The following is a 26,059-nucleotide window of genomic DNA, read 5'->3' as shown; positions in this document are numbered from 1 at the left end:
ATACGAAAACATAAAGGTCCAATAATACTGCCTTGAGTAATTCCTCTCTTAGTTATTACAGGGTCAGATAGAGCTTTGTCCACTTTAATTCTCTGAGAGCTTTTTTCTAGAAATATAGCAACCCATACAATCACTCATGTCTAGTCCAATTGCACTCATTTTTGTTAGTAATCTCCCATGATCCACCCTATCAATTGTTTTAGACAGGTCAATCGCGATACAGTCCATGTGACCTCCAGAATCCAAAATATCTGCTGTATCTTGCTGGAATCCTACACGCGGAGCTTCAGTGGAATAACCTTTCCTAAAACCGAATTGCCTTTTATTGAACCAGTTATTAATTTTGCAAACATGTCTAATGTATTCAAGGTTATAAACTTCATTATTGGTTCCGTATTGAATTAAGATTACACATAAAATAAAATACAAAGGTTTAATCCACCTAGTCAATACATTTACAATAATTGTGATGTCTATAAGAACATTACAATATATTACAAGGTACTAGTTTCGACCCTGTGTGACCAAGATGCATATGGATATGCCAAAGTCCTAAAGCAAAAGTACATGGAGGAATGAATATAAAATAATGAGCTGAATATGTGATGGAATGATGTACATATAAAATGGTGAACCACTGAAATGTTATAGATGTGATATTGTTATTCTTATCAGTGACAAATAAAATTTTGGATGTCTTCAGGCTGTGCTATGAGGAATACTCCCAATTCAAGTAGGAACCTTGCACGCAATGTGAACAATGTGAATCTCTTAGTTGCCTCATAGCACACAAGATTCATTGTATTACAAGAATATTGAACAATCCTTATCAACATTTAACCTGTTTTGGATTTATTGGACATTATGCAAGAAAGATTTCCCATGTGCCAATGTTGAACTTTATATCTCCACCTGAAGACACATTCCGAATTTTGGAAACTCAATAGAAGCATTTGGATTTTGCTTTAAATATTGACATATTACATTTTTAAATGTGCAATTTTAAAGTGTTCACCAACAGAGCTTATTTTATTCATTTTGCAATAATTGTATGATAAATATAGTTTAATTGTACTGTATATGACATAAATCCAAAATTTTATTTGTCACTGATAAGCATAACAATATCACATCTATAACAGTTCAGTGGTTCACCATTTTATATGTACATCATTCCATCACATATTCAGTTCATTCTTTTATATTCATTCCACCGTGTACTTTTGCTTTAGGACTTTGGCATATCCATATGCATCTTGGCCAGGCTGATGATGACCCACACAGGGTCAAAACTAGTACCTTGTAATATATTGTAATGTTCTTATAGACATCGCAATTATTGTAAATGTATTGAGTAGGTGGATTAAACCTTTGTACTTTATTTTATGTGTATGTCTAATGTAGTCAGAAAGAATGAATTCCCAAAGCTTACATGCAATGCATGTCAAACTTACTGGCCTGTAATTTTCAGCTTTATGTCTATCACCCTTTCCTTTATATACAGGGGCTACTATAGCAACTCTCCATTCATTTGGTATAGCTCCTTCAACCAAACAATAATCAAATAAGTACTTCAGATATGGTACTATACTCCAACCCATTATCTTTAGTATATGCCCAGAAATTTTATCAATTCCAGTCGCTTTTCTAGTTTTCAACTTTTGTATCTTATTTTAAATATCGTTGTTGAAAATGAAAACCTACAACCTGTTTTCCAGTCGTTGACCGGGTCAGGGATCTAATGAATGAATCATATATAGGCTATTATTACGACAGGGTCGCCACTCCCAAGTGATGTATATTAATGACTGACAGATGCTATGAAATGAGAATGGAGAGTGTTGCTGGAATGAAAGATGACAGGGAAAACCAGAGTACCCGGAGAAAAACCTGTTCCGACTCCACTTTGTCCAGCACAAATCTCACATGGAGTGACCGGGATTTGAACCACAGTATCCAGCGGTGAGAGGCCAATGCACCGCCGTCTGAGCCATGGAGGCTCTAAATAAATATCATTGTTATCATATGTAAATTTTAATACTTCTTTAGCATTAGTCACCTCCTCTATCTGGACATTTTCCTTGTAACCAACAATCTTTACTTACTGCTGACTGAATACTTCTGCCTTTTGAAGATCCTCACATACACACTCTCCTTGTTCATTAATTATTCCTGGAATGTCCTTCTTGGAACCTGTTCCTGCCCTAAAATACCTATACATCTTCTTCTTATGATGCCATCTCCCTCCGAAGGTTGGCGATCCAATTGATTATAATTACACGCGAAACGGCAGCACGGAAGATTTCTATCGACATATGTCCATACTTGATGGTTATGAATTTCATGTTTTTGGTCCGTATTGAACTGAGAATAATATGTAAGTAATAATAATAACAACATAAACGTTTCCACCTTTTCAATACTAAAATATATTCACAAAATTATAAATTACACGGTACTAGTTTCGACCCATCTAGGGGTCATCATCAGCCGTATTGGAGCAAAGATCATTTTTGCTCCAATACGGCTGATGATGACCCCTAGATGGGTCGAAACTTGTACCGTGTAATTTATAATTTTGTGAATATATTTTAGTATTGAAAAGGTGGAAACGTTTACGTTGTTATTGTTATTACTTACATATATGTCCATACCACAGCCGCAAGTCCTTCAGCCAGGAATTTCTCCGTCTTCCCACAGATCTTTTCCCATCAATCTTCCCTTGAATGATCAGTCAGAGAAGTTTGTATCGTTCACCTCTCATGATGTGCCCGAGGTAGCTGAGCTTACGCTCCTTGATGGTTATGAGAAGCTCTTTCTTCTTGTTCAAATGTTGAGGACTTCTTCATTTGTCTTCTTTTCTATCCAAGATATTCGGAGTATTCTTCTGTATAAGTACATTTTAAAAGATTCAATCCGCTTCTCCAATAAAGGGCTAAGCGTCCACCCTTCAAAACCATACAGAAGGACAGGAAAGACATAATGTAGCATTCAAACTCTGAGCTGGAGGTTGAGTTCTCGGCTGGTGAATAAGGTCCTCATGGTATTGAACATACTTTTTGCTTGTCCAATCCTGGATAAGATTTCACATTTTGAATCACAATGCTGGTTCACTAGAGTTCCAAGATATTTGATGGAAGATACTTGTTGGACGATGTTGTTATTATACATACCCTTCCATTTTTCACTAAAATTTGTATGACTGTCAATTATGCTTGCCATCATGTTATCCTTAGCTGCCTTCTTTGCTAGATTCAATTTCCTAGTAAGTTCCTCCAATTTCTCCTTACTTCCACAGCCATTTCTAACTATATTTCTTTCCAGTCTGCACCTCCTTCTTAGTCTCTTTATTTCTCTATTATAATGAGGTGGGTCTTTAGATTCCTTACCATCTTTAAAGGTACAAACCTATTTTCACATTCCTCAACAATTGCTTTAAACCCATCCCAGAGTCTGTTTACATTCTTATTTACCGTTTTCCACCAATCATAATTACTTTTTAAAATCTGCCTCATGCCTGCTTTATCAGCCATATGGTACTGCCTAATAGTCCTACTTTTAAAACCTTCCTTTCTAGCACATTTATTCTTAACTATGACAAAAACAGCTTCGTGATCACTAATACTGTCTATTACTTTTGTTCCTCTATAGAGCTCATCTGGTTTTATCAGCACCATGTCCAGGATATTTTTCCCTGTAGTTGGTTCCGTCACTTTCTGAATCAGCTGTCCTTCCCATATTAGCTTATTTGCCATTTATTGGTTATGCTTCCTGTCGTTTGCATTTCCTTCCCAATTGACATTTGGTAAATTAAGATCTCCCGCTATAATCACATTCCTTTCCATGTCGTTCCCCACAAAGATGATTATCTTATCAAACAATTCTGAATCCATGTCAGCACTACCCTTTCCCGGTCTGTACACTCCAAACACATCAAGTTGCCTATTATCTTTAGAAATGAGCCTTACACCTAGAATTTCATGTTTCTCATCATGTTGTGAGTTGGACTGCAGACAATGGTATGATGATAAATGGGATGAAAAGTCAGGTTGTAATTTTCACCAAGAGGAAAAGTTCTTTCAGTTTAATTACCATTGTGTTGATGGGATAATAGTACATCATGGGGATCACTGTAAGTACAAGTACCTAAGTGTTAATATAAGGAATGATCTTCAATGGGGTAATCACATTAACGAGGTTGTAAAGAAAGGTTGCAGATCTCTTCACATGGTTATGAGGGAATTTAGGGGGTTGCAGTAGTGTAAGTACAAGTACCTAGGTATTCCAAACCAAACCAAACCCCATGGCGCAAAAGCCCCGAAGGGCCATGGGCTACCAAGCGATCGCTGCTCAGCCCAAAGGCCTGCAGATTACAAGGTGTCACGTGGTCAGTACGACAAATCCTATTGGCCATTATTTGTGGCTTTCTAGACTGGAGCCACCACCTCACCAGCAGATAGCTCCTCAATTGTAATCACGTAGGCTGAATGGACCTCGAACCAGCCCTCAGATTCAGGTAAAAATCCCTGACCTGGCCGGGAATTGAACCCAGGGCTTGCGGGTAAGAGGCAGGCACGCTACTCCTACACCGCGGGGCCGGCATAGTTAGGTGTTAATTAAAGGAATTATCTTCAATGGGTAATTACATTAATGAGGTTGTAAAGAAAGGTTGTAGATCTCTTCACATGGTTATGAGGGTCTTTAGGGGTTGTAGTAATGTTGTAAAAGAAAGAGCATATAATTACCTGGTAAGACCCCAATTAGAGTATGGTTCCAGTGTATGGGACCACACAGGACTACTTGTTATAAGAACTGGAAAGGATCCAAAGGAAAGCAGCGCGATTTGTTCTGGATGAATTCTGACAAAGGTGTAGTGTTATGAAAATATTGCAAACTTTGCTTTGGGATGATTTGGGAGTAATGAGACAAGATGCTCGACTAAGTGGTATGTTACAATTGACAAATTTCATTGTAATGAACCATATTGATGTAATTTGATTAAGAACTTTATTTTATTTAAAATCTCCACCTAATCAATAGGCCTATACATTGATAAATATCCAATTTCTTTGAAAATATTCAAGAAAAGGCTACGTAAACACTTGATAGTGAATCTGCCACCTGGGTGACAGTCCTAAATGCAGATAATTCTTTATTTCTTGAAGTCTTACATTTTCCAATAAAACATCTTCTATGCATGTTTCATGTAACAGGTGAAATGCCTCGCTATGCAACAAATGATGATTTGAAGAGTCGGAAGATGATAGATTTTTCTTTTTATATTAGTTACTAATGTTTATTCTAGCCTGTCTGTCATGATGTAATCCATTCAAATGATTTTGAAGAATAACAACTGAATACTTAATTATATTAGTTACAATATTTTCTTGAACTCTCTTTCCCATTTTGTAATACCCATGCCACTTAACAGAAATTGTTCCCTCAACCCAAAAAAAAAAACAGACCAGTCACTTTAACTGTCTATTTATCTAAAAACTAGGGTATAGTTGGCTCATAGTGTTCCTTCTGCTCTTTGTCAACTTCTTCTAGTTGTACACCTGAGGTCTCAAAACAAATAGTAGGATTGATGATTTTTCGCATTTTCTTTTGGCAATTGATGGCAATAATGATGATCTGTTTGAGACTTCCATTCTCGGTGAAACAATGAACAACTTCAAAAACTTCTAATGGTTTGCTATGAAGAGGTTGGACCAGCACCACACATATTATGTTATGCCATTTAATTCATAACATTTTCCCTTTGGAACACTCTCCCTGCTCATGATGTGGAGTTTCATTCTCACTTCAGTGTCTACAGTGACCTATGTTGGTGAATGACTGCCTCTATAGAGTAACTTTTAGTGCCATTAATGCCATCCTTGGGGCCCCGGGGTTCAAATCCCGGTACTGCCAGAGATTTAAGAATGACAGAAGAACTGGTATTTAGTTAAAACGGTACATGCAGCCAACCTCCATAGATAATTTTTCTTCATTGCTCTCTCATTATTTATTTAAGTTTGCACTGTGCTGCTCCATTGTAAATTTACTGTATTTTTCATTGCGGGACTCTGTAATTCAGCATCTCACCGTTTTGGTTTCTCAAATAAATAAACGCACACACAAACACACACTCATGCTCTCAAAGATGAATCTGTAACTGTTGAACAGGTTTATCTTTTCTAACAGGTTGATTAAAGATCTATAAAGCAGTGCTTGTTGATATTGTTATACAGTACTCACAAATAACATCAATGTGAGGAGGCTGTTTCAGTGTATTTAGGTTGTTGTTAATATTAAGCTGTTGTAAGTAGGCTTCCCAAGTGGCCTGCAGCAATGATAAACCCTTATATTTGTGACTAGTGTGGAGAATATCATTAGGCTGTAATAAAACTTCATCTAATCATATTATCATCTATGACCAGAAAATTTTTCAGAATCTTCTCAACTCTGGCTACTTGAAGTGGATATATCAATGCTGGTCTGATCAACTGATTAAGCACTGGTCCGTCCTTCCGTCTGTCGCAAGTGTGGCTGAAGTGGCAAGATGCCGGTCACTCATTAGAGCTGACAGTGGATGGACGGTTTTAAAACCAAATATTTTTTTAATTTTTTACAACTTCCTAGTACAAGGAATCATTAGCATCAATGTTAATTCAATATTTGTCACTCAAATGAACTCTTAAAATGACCACAGATGCGAATAACACTTACAGTACATTTCAAAAAGAAGTATACATGAAGACTATAAAGATACATCCTAGTCCAACCCAGCTAAATAAAGTATAATATAAATGGTTCTTTTCAAGGCCAAATAAACAAATCATTCTTTGGAAACAAGTAGGTATGAGACCTTGCCACATCCAACATAATAGGCAATAACAACAAAAATGTCAACAGTAGGCCTTCCGGATCAGGATGCAAACCTTCATCGTCATATCCTGGTTTTTCAATCATCATAGAATGTGCTATTTCCAGGTGACCTATTGTGAGGCTCAGCACACAAACAGCAGTGATTCGGTATCTGTTCATCTTTATCTTGCAGTAAACTGTCAAAATATAATAGTCTTCTTAAAGAACAGGTTATGTTCTTAAATAAATAAATTTGCTCACTTCAGACATAGATTTGTGTAGGATATTTCTGAAAACATTTTTATGGAGCAAAGCTCTGAACAAAGGTGGAATGTGGACAACAAATGGTGCAAAAGAAAAGAATAGAAGTTTTAGAAATATGGTGCTACAGAAGAATGCTGAAGGTGAGATAGGTAAGTGGCAAGATGCCGGTCACTCATTAGAGCTGACAGTGGATGGACGGTTTTAAAACCAAATATTTTTTTAATTTTTTACAACTTCCTAGTACAAGGAATCATTAGAGGTACTGAAGAGGTACTGAATCAAGTTGGTGGGAGAAGAGAGATTTGGTGATATTTGACCAGAAGAAGCTATAGATTGGGAAAACACATTGTAAGACAATCATACTTGTTGAGTTGGTCCTGTTGGAAGTGCATGAAGTAAAAAGGATAAGAGAAGGCCAAGACATGAAGATGAAAAGCAGTTTTGATTAGATGTAGGATGATGCCTAGTTACATAGAGATAAAGAGGTTAGCACAGAATAGGCTGGTATGGAGAATTGCATCAAATCAGTCCATGGATTGATGAAACAATAATAACAACAACCCCCTCTATTGTAATACCACTAAATATAATCTTGTTTTAACAGGAATTGCTATATTGAATCAGAATACAAATGGAGCATAATGTTCTACCATATCTGTTCAACATAGAAGTTGTATTCATTATTTATAAAATATTGCTATTTATATAACACTTTTATTGATTTCTTATCTTAATTGTATAAGAGAAGGCTGATGAGAATAAGACTTTGCCAACTTACATCATCTGACAAAGGGGCTTTATCTTCCAATGGACTTCAGTCAGAAGTAAGGCAATGACCTGTGAGATAAACACTAACAGAGTTATCAAAGCTAGAACATTCATCCAGACTCTCAATGTAGCTAGTTATATTTTTATAACATGTTGGCAAACAACATTTTCTTTCTCCTCGTTGTTATAGTACTGGGTAAAGTGTGAAATTATCTCCTTTTGATATTCAAATTTGAGTGTTGCTATGTAAATTGACTTAGAGTTGCCTTAACCAAATCCATATTATATAGGTGAATATTTCCTATATGTCCAATATGACTGATAGCTAATGTTATAAAAAATGTATCTTATAATACAGTAGTATGTCCAACTACGTGGGAATGTGAAGTTTCTCAGACACGTCATGGATGCCGTATCCAAAGTGGGCAGTGCCTTTGTGGTGTTGGCTGCTACTCTGAATATCGTTACACAACTAAGGATGAATGCTGGAAAGCTTTGAAAGGTTTGTACCAGATAGTATGAATGGGTGAAAACCATAACGGTATAAGTAACATTTTGGTCATTCAGAGAAAAAGACATTTAAACATCTTCAACACTCATATAAAGCATGGTATTTGTAGTTATACCACCCATCACTAGAGCGCAGAATATTACCGCTATCACTTGTATCCCCTGCTTGGTGAAAGGATACATCCTCCTGGAGTTACATCCTGCACTTAACTCATTTTTTAAAGAAATGTCACTTATACCGTTATGGTTTTCACCCATTCGTATAATATTATTTCAAACATTAGGCCTGATAAGGCATTTTTTCCTTTCCCTAAAAAGCTACACCTTGGCAATCAAAATTTCATGCAATAGCCATAACTTAATCCAGTTATAATAATAATTATTATTATTATTATTTCTAAATTTGGCTGCCTATGTACTGCATTGAACCTAAGGCTTTCTCTTCTTCCTCTTCTCCTCCTCCCAGAACCTCTTCTTTCTTTCACCTCTAATCTTCCTTTCTTTCTCAGATATGACCAATTTGGGTCTACACTTTGGTGGTTTCTCCTGGAATGTTTTGATGCTGTCCACTCATTTACTTCCACTAAAAATGTTTTCATTCCATGCCTTTATGGGGTACAGTGGGCCTCCTAGAGGGTGATACCCTCTCTCAGGCCAGGATATGTGTTGCGGTGATATGAGGTATGGAGGAGGTGAGAGAGGAGTGACTGTGACCTATAATAGGAAATGTCATTGCATTCGCTTTAATGAGAAGAATAGAAAACCATGAAACACCACTCTCAGGATAGCTGATGGTGGAACCAGCCCATCATCTTCTGAATGTAGATCTGTAGAACTGAAGCCACTTTGCTATGAGTACTTCATATTAAAAGGAGAATAGGGTAAAGAAGAACCACAGCTCATTATACAGAAGTATAATAAAAGAAAAGTTCTTCATACACAATCTATAACTTATATATACTGTACATAAAATAACATGTCCTGACTGACTGACTGACTGACTGACTGACTGACTGACTGACTGACTGACTGACTGACTGACTGACTGACTGACTGACTGATTCATCATCGCCAAGCCAAAACTACTGGACATAACGGAATGAAATTTTGAGGATACATTTATATTACAGTGTAGGTGTTCACTAAGGATGGATTTTTATATCCTTTCATTAAGGGGGTGAAAAGGGAGGGCGGAGGAATTTTTAAAATGAGTGTACCTATATCTCAAAACTTAACAGTTTAAAGACATGGAAATTGGTATTTGGAATCTCTTTAAAAATAAGGAAACACATATTTTTTAGTTTTTGGAAATTCCTCTTAAAGGGGGGTGAAGAAAAAAGTTAAAAAGGGGTTGAATATCTTTTATGAGAATGCTTATATCTCAAAAACTGAAGATGTTACAGACATTAGTATTTGAAATCTCCTTTAAAAATAAAGAAACACATTTTCTTTTAAATCCAATTAATGGGGGGGGGGGGGGGGGGTGAACAGGAGTGACAAAGAGGATGAATATTTAAAAAGACTTTATCTACAGTGTATCTTGGAAACATAACATGTTACAGGCATGAAAACTGGTATTTGAAATCTCCTATAAATAAGGAAACATAGATAATTTGTTTCTGGAAAATCCACTTAAGGGGAACTGAAAAAGAGGGTGAATTTTTAAAATGAGGTATATCTACAGTACATCTCAAAAACTTAACATGTTATAGATGTGAAAATTGGTATTTTTAATCTTTTAAAAATAAATAAACATGTATCTTTTTGTTTTTGGAAAAAACACTTAAGGGGCAAATGGGGGAGGGGGGCTGTAAAGAGGACTGAAAAGGGTGTTGAATGCATTTTATTAGGATACTGATATCTCAAATACTGAAGATGTTACAGATCTGAAAATTGGTATTTGGAGTCTGCTTTAAAACTAAAGAAATACATTTCTTTTTGTTTTGGTAAATCCACTTAAGGGATTGAAAAATTAGTAGAATTCTTTGTATGAGGATATTGAAAAACTAAAGATGTTGCAGATGTGAAAATTGGTATTTGGAATCTCCTTTAAAAATAAAGAAACACGTATTCTTTTGTTTTTGGAAAATCCATTTGGGGGAGGGGGGCTGAAATAATTGAACCCAGCTCAATAGCTGCAGTCGCTTAAGTGCAGCAGTATCCAGTATTTGGGAGATAGCGGGTTTGACCGCCACTGTCGGCAGCCCTGATTTTGGTTTTTCGTAGTTTCCCATTTTCACACCAGGCAAATGCTGGGGCTGTACCTTAATTAAGGCCACGGCTACTTCCTTCCCGCTCCTAACCCCTTCCTGTCCCATCATTGCCATAAGATCTACCTGTGTTGGAGTGACGTATTCAACTTGTAGAAATAATTGAAAAATTAGCTGAATTATTTGTACGAGAATACTTAATCTAAAAGAGCTAAAGATGTTACAGACATGAAAATTGGTATCTAGAATCTCCTTTAAAAATAAAGAAACATGCATTTTCGGGGAAAATCAACTTGCGAAGGGGGAGGGAGGATTTTGAGAAAGGAGTTGAATTATTTTTATGAGGATACATATATTTCAATAAGTAAAGATGTTACCATCATGATAATTGGTATTTGGAAGCTCCTTTATAAATAAAGAAACATGTATTTTTTGTTTTTGGAAAAGTCACTTAAGGGGGAGAGTGAAAGGAAGTGAAATACTGTATTTACACAAATAATACCTGCATATTTAAAAAAAATTGAGGCACTTAATTGGAGTGCGGGTTTTATTTGAGTCGATATTGGCAATTTTTTTTTCAAAATCAGCCTTCCTAAAGTTAGTGAGGGGATTATTTGGTGGCAGGAATAATTTGCATAAATACGGTATTTAAATTCTTTTTATGGGGATACTTATATCTCAAAAACTGAAGGTTACAGACGTGAAAATTGGTTTTTGGAATCTCCTTTATAAATAAAGAAACATGCACTTTTTGAAGGGAAAATCAACTTAACGGCATGGGGAGCAGGTGGTGGGGACTGAAAAAGGAGTTGAATTATTTTTATGATGATACTTATATTTCAAAAACAGAAGATGTTACAGACATAAAGAATTAAAATAAGAAACACACACTTTTTTGAGGGGGGGAGAGGGGTGATGAAAAAGGAGTTGAATTCCTTTAATGAGAATAGTTATATTTGAAAAACTGAAGATGTTACAGACATGAACATTTGTATTTGGAATCTTCTTTCAAAGTAAAGAAACACATATTCTTTTGTTTTCAAAAAATCCATCTCACCTTCAGCATTCTTCTGTAACACCACATTTCAGAAGCTTCTATTCTCTTTGTTTCTGAGCTAGTTATCGTGAAAAGAATTGAAAAAGCAGGTGGAGTTTTAAAATGAGTACTGGTATTTCTACAGTACATGTCAAAAACATAATGTGTTACAGACGTGAAACTTGGTATTTGGAAAATCCTTTAAAAATACAGGAACATGTATTTCATTTTTGTTTTCAGAAAAGGCACTTAACGTGGGTGAAAAGAAGTGGATAAAGAGTTGAAATATTTTTTATGAGGATACTAATGAAGTGCATCTCAAAAATTGAAGATGTTAAAGACATGCAAAATGGTATTTGGAATCTCCTTTAAAATAAAGAATTTTTTTTTTTTTTTTTTTTTGGAAAATCCACTTAGGTGGAGGTGGGGTGGGGAAAGGACTGATAAAGGGGTTGAGTTATTTTTATGGGGATACTTATACCAAAAAACTCAAAAACTGAAGGTGTTACAGATGTGATAGGTATTTGGAATCTTCTTTAAAAATAAAGAAACTTTTTTTTTACTTGAGAGAAGACAGTTCTATCTCAAATCTTAGCCCCAAAAGGCAATACCACAAATGTGATTTGCAAAGACTTTCTGGGATAAATGAAACTCAATCTTTCAGTGAGTTTTTATACTTTAAGGATTTTCGGATAATGTCTTAGTACAGTACCGAGGAACGTTTACTTTTATCAAATTACAAAATCCATGCGAGCGAAGCTGGGGGTAACTGCTAGTAGTTATATATTTTATTCTAGCACATAATTCTTTGCTAATTTGGAACATCTGTGTTGATAACCAGAGGAGTATCATACTGTTTAGTATTTTAAGACAAGCTTAGCAACAATCATTCAGGATAGAGAAGCAGTTAAAACATGACAAAAAGGATAATTTGCTGGAGAAAACACAGCAAATCTGCCAGGTGATACTGATATTCAGAGACATTAATAGGGAAACTGGAACTGAGATAACTGTAGTAGTGTATATTATACTTTTACAGAACATCAAATTCCCTATTCTTCCTAGACCATAGTTCAAAAACTTCTTCACATAGCACTAGCAAGCCAAAGTTGAGGATAGTTCAATCATATTATATGACAACTTTACATATGTATGTATGTATGTATGTATGTATGTATGTATGAAGATAAAGTTGGAGCAAACAATCGTTTATAGGAAGGGGAGTTAGGATTGGAATAATTTACCAAGGGAGATGTTAAATAAATTTCCAATTTCTTTGCAATCATAAGGCTAGGAAAACAACAGATAGGGAATCTGCCACCTGGTGATTGCCCTAAATGCAGATCAGTAGTGATTGTAGCATGTTGAGTTTTCATCCTGAAGGCTGGTTTGATCCTCTTCAGCTGCCATGCATGGGCTGGGCATCACTGAAGAAGCATACTAGGAAAATGAGGAAGGGGGTAGTGTAATAACATAATATAGTATGGCGATGTATACTAGGTACATCATTGATAGCAATTTGTAGTTTTACTACATGCCCTTAAAAAATAATTCTTCTTTTACTGTATACGGTACAGTCTCTATTTCATCTGTTGAGGAATTTGAGCACAGTTTCATCATGTTGGTGTTTGAGTCATCAGTCCATAGACTGGTTTGATGCAGCCATCCATGCCACCCTATCCTGTGCTAACCTTTTCATTTCAACGTAACTATTGCATCCTACATCTACTCTAATCTGCTTGTCATATTCATACCTTGGTCTACCCCTACCGTTCTCACCACCTACACTTCCCTCAACAACCAACTGAACAAGTCTTGGGTGTCTTAAGATGAGCCCAATCATTCTAGCTCTTCTTCTCGTCAAATTTAGCCGAATCAATCTCCTCTCACCAGTTTGATTCAGTATCTCTTCATTCGTGATTCGATCTATCCATCTCACCTTCAGCATTCTTCTGTAACACCACATTTCAGAAGCTTCTATTCTCTTTCTTTCTGAGCTAGTTATCGTCCATGTTTCACTTCCTTTCAATGCCATGCTCCAGATGAAGGTCTTCAGAAATATCTTTCTAATTCCTATATCAACGTTTGAAGTGAGCAAATTTCTCTTCTTAAGAAAGCTCTTCCTTGCTTGTGCTAGTCTGCATTTATGTCCTCCTTACTTCTGCCATCGTTAGTTATTTTACTACCCAAGTAACAATTTCATCTACTTCTTTTAAGACTTAATTTCCTAATCTAATATTTCCTGCATCACCTGCCTTCATTCGACTGCACTCCTTCAACCATTCTTCCTTAGCTACCTTGCACTTTCTATCCACTTCATTCTTTAATTGCCTGTATTATTTTCTTCCCTCTTCATTTCTAGCATTCTTGTATTTTCGTCATTCATCAATCAGATTCTGAAGGTGATTGGGATCAGATACAGAACAAAGAATTATCTACAATCTGTATAAAAATCAGTCTGCAGTCATAAGAATCGAGGGCTTTGAAAAAGAAGCAGCAATCCAAAAAGGAGTCAGGCAAGGCTTCATCCATTAAAATTCCAATTAAAACAGTTAATTTAATGGATGAAGTTTTAGTCTCTGACAAGATTATAGTTTCATCATTGACAGTGTTTCCATTAGCATCTTTATATATTGTATCATTTTTCACATTTTTATGCCCCGAATTTTAATAACTGGCTAAACTTTTAGCTTCCACTTTTAATATTAGTTGTACTCTTGATTCTTTTTAGGCTGAAGATGCCCTTAATTGAGGGCGAAACATGTCCCATTTAACTGTGAGTCTATTTATGTAACCACTATAAGTGGAAATAAAAGTATTGAATAGGTGGATTAAATTAAAACTGTATTGTTGTTGAACTTTAAGTGGTATGTTACACATACAACAAAAAACCCAAGTATTCTGGGTATTGAAAATCTAATTTAAAATCCTTAGGTTACATGAAAAAAAAAATTTTTTTTAATACTTTCATTATTCTTGCAAATTATGTGTAATTTATCCATGATTTGGCTAAAAGATCATTAAAAAATTAACAACATAAGCTTTATACCCTTTTTTTTAACTGAAGTTTTGACTAACTTACTCTGTCTCTGCCTCATCCTTTAATCAAATGCAAAATGTTTCAATGTCACACTGACTCAGTTAGCTCTTCAGATGGCGATGGAATAGAAAAAGGCCAGGAATGGGAAGGAAGTTGCCATGGCCTTAATTAAGGTTCAGCCAGAGCATTTGCCCAATGTGAAAAGTGGAAAATTGTTTGAACCTCACTGTTGGTAGCCCTGAAGATGGTTTTCGATATTTTCCCATTTTCACAACAGGAAAATTTAGGCTGTACCTAATTAAGGCCACAGTCACTCCCTTCCCACTCCTAGCCCTTTCCTATCTCATCATCACAATAAGACCTATCTGCGTCTGTGCGGTGTAAAGTAAATTGTAAAGAAAAAAGGGAAACCATGGAAAACCATCTTCAGAGCTGTTGACAGTAGGGTTCAAAACCACTATCTCTAGAATGCAAACTCGCCGCTACATGACCCAAACTATGTAGCCAACTTGATTGGTCCTTTTATCTTATTATGATCTATTAGTTTCTGTCCATATTGATGGTTTAGTATAAACAATTATAAAGATGGGAATCTTCCACCTAATCAATACTTTATTGATATGTAGCTTCTAAAACATATCTATATCACATTAGTATACAGGACTGGTTTCGACCCCTATTCAGGTCATCTTCAGTTGATCATAGTACCTAATATTAACGTAATGTACAATTCAAAGCATCACTGAATCCAATAATGAACATCACATAATACAAATAATAATATTGTAGTGTTAAAATGTGTTTTGGTGTTTTTCTCTTAGTCTAGTTCGTCAATGTTCATATGACTTGCAATGTACATCTCTAAAACTCCACTTAATCTATTCCTAAATGCCACATCTTATTGGTTAAAATAATGATGTGTAATGCTCTTATGACTTAACCCTCTACTGCATACTGTTGCCATTAGGCAACAAATAACTTTTCACCTGTGTAAATGGATAAATATTATAGACAGACGTAGTTTTACAGCACACCTTCAACTGTACAGTCAATTAAACACATATCCCAGTGATACCTTGTTTTTTTTACATAACATAAGACAAAACAGCCCTACAGCCAAAGGTACTCCTTCCACCCCATCAACATCCACGCGAACCAACCACCGTTTATTTTACGTAGGCCCTCCCCATCATATTACCACAGGCTTCGGGAGTACCTCTGGCTCAACCTCAAAGACATCACCGACTTACGGTCGTGCAAGTATACTTTGTACCCATGGCCAGTAGGCAGTAATGTTCGGTCTTTGAATGTTAAAAGTTTAGCGTAAAATCGTGGAAAATCGTATATATATATATATATATATATATATATATATATATTCCAATATGGCAATCCACATCACATACGAGTGTTAAACTATTAGGCCCAGTTAAGAATTGCTGGTATATCTAAACCACTGAGCGTATGTTGAACATTAAAGCTTGAAATTTTCTTTACCAAACGGAAACGAAAAATAATTCGTGCAGTAGAGGGTTAAAATTGTTCTATAGCATTTTTATAGCATACATTAAAAACATTTTGATCTGTTTTTCTCTTGTACAGTTTTCAACGTTGCATCTGCAACCAATACTTGAGGCAAGGATATAAAATAAATCTGAATATTTCATTTTTAAAGACCATTCTTTTGGCATATGATATACACTGGGCAGTAGGGGGGTAACATATTACACCAAACATATTTATGATTTACTAAGAACAAAAATAATTTATTGCAACGTAAATTAACACTAAAAACAGAATATTGATATTATAGATAGAATGTAAATAATTCAGAACCCTCTGGGGCAAGGAATACTTGTGGGAAAAGTACCTAATTCCCACCTATCATATGATGTATTAGTATGTAATCACTTCTTCATATGGAACTGAACAAAGCACTTTTTCGGATGAAGTCCAACATTGCACTTGATGCATTCAAAGTTGGCACATTTCTCACATGTTCCACAGTGTCGTTGAGAACCATCAGTAGATGGTTACTCCCATTGTACTAGATTTCATCAAGAACCTGCAAACAAATACTACAGTAAGCACTCAACATTATTCTTTAACAATTGGATTTTCAGTATATGAAACAGTTTTGTTCCTCTTACCTGTGATGTTTTGCTAGGACGCACTCTTTGTGGACTGAAATATTCTGGCCCCGTGAGCAAAGTCATTACTACTCATCTTTTAAATGCCAGTAAAGTCATATCGTCAATCCGGTGATACAGGAGCCAGGCATTAACTACTGCACTGTTGATACAGAAGCTAATGTGCGGCCAGTACCGTTTCTTGCTTTTAATTTTCAGCTGGTGTGCTCCTCTCAACTTGTCAGAAATATCAGCACCACCCATATGGCCATTGTATTCCTGTATCAAAGTTGGTTGTGGTACATACTTGTGTTTCCTTTCTTGATGAATCCATCGTCGACACTGGCCTTCCCCAAGTACTGCAGCCTCTTCAATGTCAGTTACCATGGTAACTTGGCTGTTTTCATGCCATCTTATCAAAGTAAGTGAACTTTGTTCGTCTTGTATGGCATGAAATGTTCCTCTTGGCTCTTTTTTCAAGTCTCTGAGGGGTGCTTTCTCAATCCGATCACTTCTTATTGTTCTTATACATTTTGTCCCTTTATCTTTAAACGATTCCAATAGAGGTAGAGAATTGAAATAATTGAAGTAATTGTCAATGAATACTGTACTCTGATGGAGTACATGTCCCACACACAGTCTCTCACTAATACTCGAACCAAGAGTCATTTCCCGATTTTTATTCCCTCTTACCTGTGATGTTTTGCTAGGACGCACTCTTTGTGGACTGAAATATTCTGGCCCCATGAGCAAAGCCATTACTACTCATCTTTTAAATGCCAGTAAAGTCATATCGTATATGGTTCAAATTTCAGCAGGTAGCCCCTTCTGAGGTAGTAATACACCAAAATTTGAATCTGTATTTTACTGGCTTCCCTCTAATGAACTGCTTGGCATAGTGATGGCCATAATAAGGCTCTATGGCCTCGTCAAGGGAAAACTTATTCCATAGAGGAGGAGCAAATTCTTGAAATATCTCGTTGAGATGTTCCACAAGTGGCCTTATTTTGTAAATACGATCTGTGTTTTCATAATTCAAGTTGTCATTCAAATGAAAAAATCTGTGAATTAATCTGTTCCTTGTTATTGTGGAAGAAACAAGAGCATTGTGAGAATCTGCAAGAGTTTCCCAAAACATTAGTCTGTGCGTAACAGGAACATAACCAGATAAAAGCAAATTACCAAAGTATCTGAGGATATCATCAAGAGAACACTCAATACTATGACCATTTTGCATAGCATAAATAACAGTTTGCTTGCAAGTTTTATTGAGAAAATCTTGGCTGAAAAACAGACGGAATATATCAACTGGAGCATACTTACTGGCATGCCACTCTTGAATGCATGAGGATTCTGGCACATCTCTCTTTGTAAACTTTACTGACTTCTTAAGCTCCTTGTTTACCCAATTTCTTACTTTTCTGGCTTTCTTCTGTGGAAGATACATCAAAGGATTCTGTAGTTATAGGAGCCTTCTGTAGTGGTATTTGATTCTCATCAGCTGCAGTAAATACTCTCTCTGAATTTTCAGAAATGCATTATATCGAGTCTCTCTTCTAAGCCACATGGAGTTTTCTTTACACCTCTGACTTTAATTTCCTGTCTAAGTACACCCTTCCCTACATCTCAAGCTGTAGCACACTCATCATCATCACTAGGTCTGACATCTTGATCACTGTCATTGTCATCAACAGCTCCCATAAGCACTACTTCTATTTCATCTGCTTCAGAAAAGGGGTCATCATCACCATCGTCATTTTCAAAGCTGTCTAGAATGTCCAGAATGGTCTCCCCATCTGTTAATGTATTGTATCTGAAATGGACAAATTTTCATCTTGTGAATGCCCAGTGTATGATATTTCATACGTTAAAAGATATTTGTGTTTGAATGCCATCTCAATTAGTGAAGATAGTAACTATCATATGAGGTCAAATCTTCATACTATTCCCATAACAAATATACCAAAATATGATTAATGTTTCATAGCTCAATTCCACGATAATTATAAATACTCACCAGTGCGTCATTTTTATCAGTCTGCTGCACTACTCACACTTACTTGCCAACTATCTCCGTAACTGGAGGACAACAATTATGCCATTAGCTAGGAAGCATTATTGGTGTCCCTGACACGCTAAATGATGGCTTTGACAATCCCAAAACACTTACGATGACAAAGATATAACATAATTTGGAAACTATGTTTTGCGGATGATATAACATATGGTGGGCATTAGTGGGTTATCACTTGACTATTGCCTGTCTGTTAATGATAAGTATCTCTCTCTGTAAATCTCAAAGTAAATAGCTGAGTTAATATACATCTTCTCCTTTCTTATTGTTGCATTTGTGCCTTATTGTTTTAACAATAATTTCTATCATAATTTCTATATTCTTTCCTACTATAACATTTACATTAATTTAGCACACTAATATTCCCTTATACTGTTTATTTAATAAACTGTTTTAGGACGCCGATACGATGTTTGCCAAGAGAGCCCATGTTTGCATGGAGGTACATGTAGTCAGACTTCCTTTGAACCAGGTTATCGGTGTCGGTGTGAAGGTAGTGGATATTATGGAGATCGCTGCCAAAATGGTAATTGTACACAATAAAATAAATGCTTTGTTTAGTATTAAGTTCCATTTTGTTTTCCAATTTATTTTTGATAATCAAAGTTCAAAACTGTAACATTTTTCAGAACACTTATCCATAAGTGTCACCATCAAATTAAGAGTTGAAAACTGGAAAAGAAGCTAGAATTGATAAGGAAATAGTATCATTCTGAAGTACTTATTCAATTGCTGTTTGCATTCAGGGACTATGAATGGAGAATGACTGAATGGAGAGTTGCTATAGTAGCCCATGTGTACAAAGGAAAGGGTGATAAATAATAATAATGTTATTGATTTTATGTCCCACTAACTACTTTTACTGTCTATGGAGATGCCAATATGCCAAAAGTTTGTTCCACATGAGTTCTTTAATCTGCCAGTAACATATATCGGCACAAGGCTGATGTATTCGACCACCTTCAAATACCACCGGACTGGGCTAGGATCAACCCTACCAAGTTGGGCTCGAAAGGCTAGCACTCTACCATCCAAGCTACTCAACATATTGAAAGGTTGAAAAACATAAAGCCAATAATTACAGGCCAGTCAGCTTGACATATGTTCCATGTACACTTTGGAAAAACATTCCATCTGATTATATTAGATTAGACATGTGAATAGTCTGTGGTGTAGATTACTGTAGTCAGAGCTGACTGAGTAAGCAAAGAGGATGCATCTGGACGTAAATGAGCGAATGATGTAGGCCAATTTAGATGTTGGAGGAATTAGAATGAGAACATTGTCTCAGTCTATTCACCATGTGAGGGTGCAGAAGAGGATGAAGTTGAAAAGTTTTATGAAGCACTCAGTGACATTGTAATCAGGGTCAACAGCAAAGATCGGATAGTGCTAATGGATGATTTCAGTGCTGAAGTAGTATGCAGCGATGTAGTTAAATAATAAAGATGTTGAAAGGCATGGTGTTTTGGAAGGTAATAAGATTGGTATGATTTCTATTTGAATAACTATATTTATTACAGACATAAATCACAGATGGACACAGTGAAACAATAAACATGGAGGTTATAATCATGACTGTCAGAATGGAAGAAATAATATAGTGGGTAGGTGTCACTACTTGATGGCGGCTCAGCCACAGTCATGTGAATATATATATATATATATATACTGTATTCTCAACACCCCCTCTTGAAGGCTGAACCAGCTTCAGCACTTCAATTTTCTGACACCCAAACATCAGACAGCCAGATGGTGTCAAATCGAAATGTCTGCACATGGTAGCTGAGGCCATACGATTATTATTATTATTATTATTATTATTATTATTATTATTATTATTATTATTATTATTATTATTATTATTATTATTATTTATTTATTTATTATTCTAAGCACTTCTAGTGCTTATCCTTTGGTTGATCTTTGGTTAAAATATCTACAGCCATCTTCTCAATTGACAAGTATTTGAGACAAATACTCCCAGATGAAAGAACCTCTCATATAAAATAATGTCGCACATCAGCGTGCTTAGTCTGTGAGTGGAAAACATTATTTCCAGCAAGCTTCTGAGCTCCAATGTTGTCATTATACAGCTGCACAGTCAACACGCTGTTAATGTCTATCTCCCCTGCTAGTTGTTCCAAGTGCATTGCCTCTTTTGAAGCCTCACTCAAAACCATGCATTCAGCCTCCGTTGAGGACAACGCCACTGTCCAGTGTTTTCTGGATTCCCAAGATACGACTCTGCTGTACAGTGTAAAGATGAAACACGTGTATGATCTGCAATCATTGGCACATGCAACCCAAACAGCATCTACATATCCAATTAAATTACTAGTATTGTTTCTAAAAGGGATTTCCACATCAGAAGAACCCTTCAGGTAACTCAGTACCCTCTTTGCTGTTTGCCAATGTTCTTTGCCAAAAGAATCATTGTATTGGCTTAACACACTCACTGAATGAGGTATGTCTGGATGGGCTGCATGCAGTTGATAGGTACATAAGAGCACCTAACAGCTTTCTGTAGAGGAGCATCTCACCATCATCCTTGAACCAAGTACTGATCTTGACAGCTTAACTCCAGCTTCATTTAATGTAAACACGGGCTTGCAATCAGACATTCAAAAGTGATCTAAGATGTCAATAATGTACCCTTTCTTTTTCAAGATGATTCCAGTACTTGATGTCTCCTAGGTCTTTGACCTCGAACAACTTTTGTAAAAAATTGTAGATGTTGTAAATTTCTCTCAAATTTTGTGACAAAACTAACATTTCATCGTCATAAACAATGATCGGGAGAAGATCAGCATCTGCACCCTTCACATAGATGCTAGAATTGCCAGACGTTTGTTTGACACCAAGCTTTAGTAGTTGCTTGTTCAAGCTTTGGTGCCAACAGCAGCCAAACAACACATCCTTGTTCAGCTTCCTCTCTGCTTCGGCTATGATCTTTGTTGTTGCATAAAGATTTATTCTTCGACAATTCCATTCAAATATCCAGTTGCTACATGGAATTGTTGGACATACATTCTGCAATGAGCAGTGAGCAAAATGGCCATTCATATTGAGCTCTACTGGTGCGAATATTTCAGTATAATCTATACCCGTCCTCTGGGAAAATCTCCTGGCCACGACTCCAGCCTGCCTTCTTGTGATCTCACCATTTGCTTCGTACTTGTTCCTAAGGTCGACTTCATGCTCTTCAATAGGAGTTTAAGGAATTAAGTCAAAAAGTATTCCTAAGGACTACATGACTTCCAATTATTGTCCTATTTTCTGAGCAGTCTACAAGATTCCAGGTCTCATTTTTTAGAATAGAGATAATTTCATCTGTCAAAGCCAGAATCCATTCATTTCTTTCTGGACCTGAAAATGCCATCTGAATAGGAACCTCAGCCAGACATGCCAAAACAAACTGTCCTCCATCATGTTTCTGGTGAAGTTTTCGAGGTCTGTCTCATGATCCCCGAATGAATCAGTCTTCATCACCCCAGAGCATGTTGAGATTGTTGTATTTCTGGATCTGGTTCATTTTCAAAATCAAGAAAATCATCTTCTAAACTATTTGAATCATCAATACTTTCTGTACATTCTGTGTATCTCTGCATCTATAGGAGTTATGTTTATATTGATAAATAATCAACCTGCTTCAGCTCTTTGTTGGGATGATTGTCATCAAAGTGTTCTTGTTGAAGAAACATGTTTGTGCGCTGACTTGGGAAAAAAGTCACGATTGTATTTTGCTCTTTTCTATCTCCTTTCAAAAACTTGACATCACACGAGATTCCCACTTTTTGTTCCTGTGGTAACCAAATTCTGAAACCTTTGGACTGCCCTGCATATCCAAGGTATATGCCCTTTTTGCCATGAGGGTTGAATTTTCCCACATTCAGTGATTGGTTTAGGTAGTAGGTTTCACATCCATATTTTTCAAATTTACAATCATTTGGAACCTTTCCAGTCCAGGTCTCGTAAAGAGTTTGTCCACCCAGTTTACCTGTAGGGTACCTATTCCTAATGTAATTTGGTGTTGCAACAGCCTCTGCCCAAAAAGAGGGAGGAAATTTGGACTGCATTAATAAACATCTGGCCATCTTGATGAGTGTATGGTTTTCCTTTCCACTACTCCATTTTGTTCTGGGTTACATGGAATCATCAAGCATCATAGGATCCCACAGCTTTTCAACAGTGCGTCAAATTGGGAACTCACATACTCTATACCATTATCAGATTGTAAATTTTGTTTTATCTTCACATTTTTCTGTGTTTCCAAACATTTTCTGAAGTCCTGAAACTCATTAACAACTTCAGTTTTCTAATGAAGAAACTTCACTTCATACCATCCAGCCACATTATCAATGAATGTGACAAAGTAGCACGTGTTTCCATTCAAGGTACTCTCATAGGGCCACAAATGTCACAGTGAATCAGCTCCCCTGGTTCCATTCACCTATCAGACTTCTTCGGAAAATGGGTAGTGTCATCTTTCTTTATAATGTAATACAAGAACTAAAAGGTATCCACCAATTCAGTACTCATTTATTGTAATTTTAAAAAGTTACGTATATTTGAAACTAGTTTCGGTCTTGCTAGAGACCATCATCAGTCAAATTCATAAAGTTAAGGCAAGACATAAATTACAATAGATAAAATTTATAAAATAAGAGTGTGTTCGTTGACATTCAGTGCAAGACAAGTAAAAAAAAGTGTAAGGATATGTAACCTTTTTTCGAGGTTACAATAAATGAGTACTGAAGAGGTGGAAACCTTTTAGCTCTTGTTTTATGTTATATTGCTCTTCAATACATAATAATATGAAATTTATTACCTATCATCTTTCCTTGAAGTCAGATAACACATTCCAAATCTTCTTCAGTGTCAATGACTGCCATTTCCTCTATTCTTTTATTCTTCGCTGCTTCACGTAGATCCATTATATTAGAGATGTCCCAATCGAATGTGCCAGTCCATAATACACAGAACCAACAGAACCAAAGAACTAAAGACCGAGCTTGATAGCTGCAGTCGCTTAAGTGCGGCCAGTATCCAGTATTTGGGAGATAGTAGGTTCGAACCCCACTGTTGGCAGTCCTGAAGATAGTTTTCCGTGGTTTCCGATTTTCACACCAGGCAAATGCTGGGGCTGTACCTTAATTAAGGTCACGGCTGCTTCCTTCCAACTCCGAGCTCTTCCCTGTCCCATCGTCGCCATAAGACCTATCCGTGTCGGTGTGACCTAAAGCAACTACAAACAAAAAAAAAACAAAAAAAACTAAAGATTGAACAGCACCATACTCTTGCTTCATTTGACATAACAAACATGTACCCTAACATTCCTATCAAACAAACAATCAAAATAATAGAATCTAATTTAAAAAACCACAGCAACTTGAGCACCTTAGAAATAGATGAATTCATGTACTTGAATTGGCTACAAACAATAACTACTTCAGATTTCATGATACCATATACCAGCAACAAGGCCTACCTATGGGATCTCCTGCCTCCGGAATATTAGCAGAAATATATATAGACTACCTAGAACACAATCATTGGTACTTCAAAAAACTTACACGTCTTAAAACAATATGAAATTCCTCCTGTAGCACTAAACAATACCATTATTCCATTTTGTGAAACAGTTATGAATCTTGGTGTGGCTATAAGCGAAACATTGAACTGGTCGCAACATGTGATGAAAGTGTGCCAAAAGATATATCAAAGCCTGCATCCTCTGAAGCGGTTTAAAAATATATTTCCTCGGTCCTTGAAAATAAAGCTCATTCAATCATTCTTGTTTCCAATTCTCGAATACTGTGATACAGTTTTTATTGATATCAATAACGAGCAAAGCATGAGACTGCAACGTGCCCAAAATGCATGCATCAGGTATGCATTCGACATACAACCATACGCCCATGTATCCCCATTCTATACATAATTATCTTGGTTACGACTGAATGACAGACGTAGACTCCACGCAACTACTTTGGTGTATCAAGTGCTTTCTGAAAACACTCCTCCTTACCTATCCACCAGATTTCACTACCTTAGTTCCCTGCACCTGTTCAATACCCGGTCAGGCTGTACGCTAGAAATTCCTGTGCATCGAACCGCAACCTACAACAGATCGTTCACTATCACCGCCACGAGCTGGTGGAATGAACTCCCCAATGACATCAGGGAAGCTAAATCTAAGACAAAATTTAAAATCCTTTGCCAGCGTCATCTTTTAAGCACTTCCAGTCTTTCTTGGGTGTGAATGGGATGCATGAATGAGAGTGAATATAGTTGTTTATTGCAATGTGTTCCTGTATATAATTTAGTTATACTTTACTCACTTTAGTTTAGTTAGTGATACTTTAGTTGCTTTAGTTATACTTTAGGTTGTAAAGATTTCATATGTTTAAATTTTATGTAAAATATACATTGTATATACATGAAGTGGTTAAGTGTAAGAAAGGGCCGGGAGCCCTAACTTCGCCACAATAAAGACACTTTAATAATAATAATAATAATAATAATAACACACGTCAATCAATAAAATAGATAATATATATTTTTGGTGCAGATTTGTTGACAACATCTTCATAATCATAGATAATAGATCCACTGACGCAGATACTATACTAGACAAACTTAACACTTTAGACCCCCAAATTAAATTCACTAAAGAAACTGAAAATAACCGTACCTTAAATTACTTAGACTTGACAATAACCAGACACGACAACCACTTATCTTACAAGATCTACAGGAAACCCACACACACACCTTAAATACCATTAAAAATTATTCCATTCATCCTAACACACACAAAGGAGCAGCCTATTATAGCATGATATATAGAGCTTTTAATATCCCAATGACAATAGAACATCTAAATAATGAATTAAAATTCATCCACGACATAGCCAAACATAATGGATATAGCAAAGAAATGATCAACAAAATCATTCACAAAATAAAATCCAAACCTAAAACCAAATTAACTAAAACAGCCAAACCCAGGAAAGATTATGCCTTATTCACCTTCAACAACACCCATATATATACTATAACTAATATTTTCAAGAAGCACAACCTGAAAATAGCATTCAAAACCATACACAATAGCATCAACACCATACACAACACCAAAACGGTCAACAATAACAATAAATATAACCAATCAGG

The 26,059-nt window shown here is 36.1% G+C and overlaps 1 protein-coding gene across 1 annotated transcript in view; it reads left to right on the top strand.

The window, feature by feature from the left end:
* Positions 1–7,923: 7,923 nt before the first annotated feature.
* The window catches only part of LOC136861915 (protein crumbs homolog 2), a 28,122-nt gene continuing 9,986 nt past the window's right edge, over positions 7,924–26,059 (top strand). The window contains exons 1-3 of the mRNA XM_067138853.2: positions 7,924–8,077; positions 8,240–8,383; positions 19,278–19,406. Of these exons, the coding sequence (XP_066994954.1) occupies positions 8,032–8,077; positions 8,240–8,383; positions 19,278–19,406 (319 nt within the window). The 5' untranslated portion in view covers positions 7,924–8,031. The remainder of the gene's footprint in view (positions 8,078–8,239; positions 8,384–19,277; positions 19,407–26,059) is intronic.

This window comes from Anabrus simplex, chromosome 1, assembly GCF_040414725.1.
Source record: "Anabrus simplex isolate iqAnaSimp1 chromosome 1, ASM4041472v1, whole genome shotgun sequence".
Classification (NCBI taxonomy): Eukaryota; Metazoa; Arthropoda; class Insecta; order Orthoptera; family Tettigoniidae; genus Anabrus; species Anabrus simplex.
The sequence above is the reverse complement of the archived record's forward strand: the minus strand, read 5'-3'. Positions and strand labels throughout refer to the sequence as shown.